This window comes from Salvia miltiorrhiza, chromosome 7, assembly GCF_028751815.1.
Source record: "Salvia miltiorrhiza cultivar Shanhuang (shh) chromosome 7, IMPLAD_Smil_shh, whole genome shotgun sequence".
NCBI lineage: Eukaryota > Viridiplantae > Streptophyta > Magnoliopsida > Lamiales > Lamiaceae > Salvia > Salvia miltiorrhiza.
Window position 1 is genome coordinate 49,239,451 of NC_080393.1, and position 4,256 is coordinate 49,243,706.

General features: G+C 39.4%; 1 protein-coding gene across 1 annotated transcript; it reads left to right on the plus strand.

Moving 5' to 3' along the window:
* Positions 1 to 695: 695 nt before the first annotated feature.
* On the plus strand, positions 696 to 4,256 carry LOC130994607 (probable LRR receptor-like serine/threonine-protein kinase At1g12460). The gene is made up of 2 exons (XM_057919663.1): positions 696 to 2,439; positions 2,572 to 4,256. Exons 1-2 carry the CDS (start codon positions 1,271 to 1,273, stop codon positions 4,055 to 4,057), a joined length of 2,655 nt encoding a protein of 884 aa, XP_057775646.1. The 5' UTR covers positions 696 to 1,270; the 3' UTR covers positions 4,058 to 4,256.

A 4,256-nucleotide genomic window follows, 5' to 3' on the forward strand; every position in this document is an offset into this window, starting at 1 on the left:
AATATATAAATTTGTAACATCTTATATTTATAATATTAAATGAGTTCGTGTAACTAATCAAAATTGGGACGAGTACGAATATATATATTTTAGACGGGTAAGAACATTTATCAACATGTCTTTGTGGAATTTTCTCTAATTTTAAGTGTTTTGTTATTCAAATTATCTGGGTATGAGTAACATATATTCTTGACGGGTACGAACATTTTATCAACATGTTTATATAATTTTTTTTTTCTAATTTATAATCTCTTAATTTTGTATATGAATGTTTATTCTTTAATATGTGAGTCTTTATTGAGACGGATAATCAATTATTGTAATAAATTATATTTATAAATATAAATATGTGTGGATATTCAACACATGTTACTATACATTTTTGTGATGAGAACAAATAATAAAATAGTTATTTATATAGTACATTTATTATTTTGATATAAATATTATTTTATTTATTATAATTATAAATATAATTAAAATAATTACCTGTCAAAATTCGACAGATTACACGCTAGTACACTTCATAAAATAGGGTAGTTTTACCCATTTACCATTTTTTTCTTTAATACACTCCCTCTAAAAAAATTTATTTCTATATACTAGTCCAATAATTATTTAGAGTCTTGGTGGTTGTTGCAGAGAATAAATGCTTCTTTTCTGTACTGAAACAGACCTTACAAGTAAAAGCACAGTAATGGTCAAATACTTGAGCTTTCAGACAGAATGGCTTCATCCCTTGTTTGTGATGGAATGCTACTAATTTAATTAGCTTTCAGACAGCAATGAAATGAAATGTGAGAGAGAGATGGAGACTTGAGTTTTACATCTTGTACCACGTGGAGGCAACCCTCAAATCTCACAGTTTTTTCACTTTGCCATATGCATCACAAAAGAGAAAGCTATTAAATAAATCACCCAAATGCGTCTGTTTCCAGCCAAGCTTGGCAGTTTTTCCATTTCATCAAACCACTCACTCCTCCATGCCAGCTCTCCTTGATACCTTCAACTTTCTTGAAACTGTAATTTTTTATTTTTTATTTTGACACTAACCCACACACACAATCTGCCCAGAGCAGAGATCCCACTTTACCGTTTCTATAGAGAAGATTCCCAAACAATAGTATAAAAGACAAAAATTTCGCATCCACCCCTTTACAGCAAAATGTTGAATTTTGGAAATGGGAAAAATGGAATCTTTTGTGTGAGCAGAGGCACAGAAGCAAGAACTGGATCCAGCAAAGTATAATGCTGGGATTATGTTGGGAACATGAGAATTCGAGGTACAACACTCCACTGCATTGTGTTCCTTTATGCATTTTGTCTGCTTGAATTTTTGGTGGTTGTAGTCTCTCCAATCACGGAGAAGGAGATTCTTCTTCAATTTAGAGGCAACATTTCTAGCGACCCTTTTGATAGTTTGAGCTCTTGGATTCCTAGTAATAGCCCTTGCGAAGATTACCAAGGGGTGTTCTGTAATTCTAATGGGAATGTGGTGAAGATTGTGTTGTGGAACACTAATCTTGATGGAGTTTTGTCACCTTCTTTGTCAGGATTGAAATCACTTAGGATTATAACCTTGTTTGGTAATAAGTTAACTGGTAATATCCCTTTTGAGTATGGACAGCTTAGTACATTGTGGAAGATAAACTTGAGCTCCAATGCTCTCTCAGGATCAATCCCAGAGTTTCTTGGAGATTTGCCAAACATTAGGTTTCTTGATTTGTCTAGGAATGGGTATAGTGGTGAGATTCCTTCAACATTGTTCCAGAATTGCTACAAGACTAGGTTTGTTTCCTTGGCTCATAACAATCTATCAGGGCCAATCCCCGTCTCAGTTGGTAATTGTTCGAATCTAGAAGGGATCGATGTGTCTTTCAACAGTCTCAGTGGGGCGTTGCCGTTGCAAATTTGCAGCCCTCCGAGGATGATGTACTTGTCAGTGAGGAGTAATATGCTATCAGGGGCTGTTGAGGAACAGCTTTCACAATGTAGGAGCTTGAATCTTTTGGATCTTGGTAGCAATATGTTTACCGGGGCAGCCCCGTTTGGGGTTCTTGGATTGCCAAATCTTACTTATTACAATGTTTCGTGGAATATGTTGGAAGGGGAGATTCCGGAGATAGTTTCTTGCACGAAATTAGAAGTGTTTGATGTTTCTGGGAATGCTTTGTATGGAGAGGTTCCTTCAAGCATCACTAAGTGCAGTGCCCTTAAATATTTAGATTTGGGTTTTAACAGGCTTAATGGAAGTATACCTGATGGATTATCTGGTTTGAGGAATCTGGTGCTGCTTCGATTGGCAAGTAACTCGATAGATGGGATGATTCCTGCAGAGATTGGTGGTATAGAATGGCTTGAAGTGCTTGATTTAGACAATCTCAGACTTCATGGTGAGATTCCTAACGAGATCACACAATGCCGGTTTCTTCTTGAACTGTAAGTCCAATTCCTATTTTCTTCATTGTGCCAATATGAAATATTGAATAGGGTGTCAAATGATTGATGATGGCTGCAATTTGTGTTTGCTATTCCATTTATCTGATTGATTTCTTGAATATACACGTGCAGGAACGTCTCCGGGAACTCTTTAGTGGGAGGGATTCCACAAAACCTTGAGAACATGACACATCTTGTGATTCTCGACCTCCATCACAACCAGCTTAACGGAAGCATACCACCGACCATCGGAAACTTGTCTAAACTATATTATTTGGATTTATCCGACAACTTACTCTCCGGTCCAATTCCTTCTACACTTGGGAATATAAACAATCTATCTCATTTCAATGTCTCTTATAACAACCTTTCTGGTCCTATCCCTTCAGTCCAAAGCATCAAGCAGTTTGGATACTACGCGTTTTTCCACAATGCAGGTCTGTGTGGTGCTCCTTTAGAAAACTCCTGCTCGGGCAGTGCTTCCACTCCGTCTGCAAGGAAGCCAAAGCTGAGCGCCTCTGCAATTGTCGCCATAGTGGCTGCTGCCTTGATTGTTGCAGGTGTCTGCATCATCACAGTCATCAACACAAGGGCTCGTCGTGGGAGGAGAACTGAGGAGGAAACTATGATTGTAGAAAGCACTCCGCTAGCTTCAACAGAATCAAATGTCATCATCGGGAAACTGGTCCTCTTCAGCAAAAGCCTACCCTCAAAATATGAGGATTGGGAAGCTGGGACCAAAGCTTTGCTAGACAAAGAATGTTTGGTAGGCGGGGGTTCAATTGGGACCGTCTACAAGACTACCTTCGAAGGTGGGATTGCCATAGCAGTGAAGAAACTCGAGACACTGGGAAGGATCAGGAGCCAGGATGAGTTCGAGCAGGAGATAGGACGCCTTGGAAACCTTCGGCAGGCCAATCTGGTTGCTGTTCAAGGTTACTATTGGTCATCTAGCATGCAACTAATACTGTCGGAATTCGTATCAAGAGGGAATCTGTATGATAATCTGCATGGACTTGGCTATCCTGGCACCAGCGCTGGCTCTGGTAATCCAGAATTGAATTGGTCTAGAAGGTTCTGCATAGCAGTCGGAACTGCCAGAGCTCTAGCCTACCTTCACCACGACTGCAAGCCCCCGGTTCTTCACCTCAACGTCAAGTCCACTAATATACTCCTTGATGACAACTATACAGCGAAGCTGTCTGATTTCGGTTTGGGAAAGTTGCTTCCCTTACTTGACAGCTATGGTCTCACAAAGATTCATAATGCAGTTGGATACATTGCACCAGAGCTTGCTCAGAGCTCAAGAATCAGTGATAAATGCGACGTTTATAGCTTTGGTGTCGTCCTCTTGGAGCTGGTAACTGGAAGGAAGCCGGTGGAGAGCAGCCCATCCAGGAACGAAGTGGTGATTCTGTGTGAATACGTTAGAGGTCTTATCGAGCAGGGCTCGGCCTCTGACTGCTTCGACAGAAACTTGAGGGGGTTCGTGGAAAACGAGCTCGTCCAGGTGATGAAGCTGGGGTTGATTTGTACCTCTGAAACACCCTCCAGGAGACCAAGCATGGCTGAGGTAATTCAAGTTCTTGAATCTATAAGAAATGGTTCAGAATCATAACAAATTGTGTAACTAGAGATGTTCTTCACTTGGTATAGGGAGAGGCCTTCTTGATTCTTTTGTGTTCATTGCAAATTTATCACAATCAATCAATTGTTTGTTAGTTGGTAATAATGTTGTTATTCTATTCTTTTGTAGCTTATGAAATAATTCAACGTTTAAGCATTCGTAAAGTATTATATTCATTCATGTTGGTTAA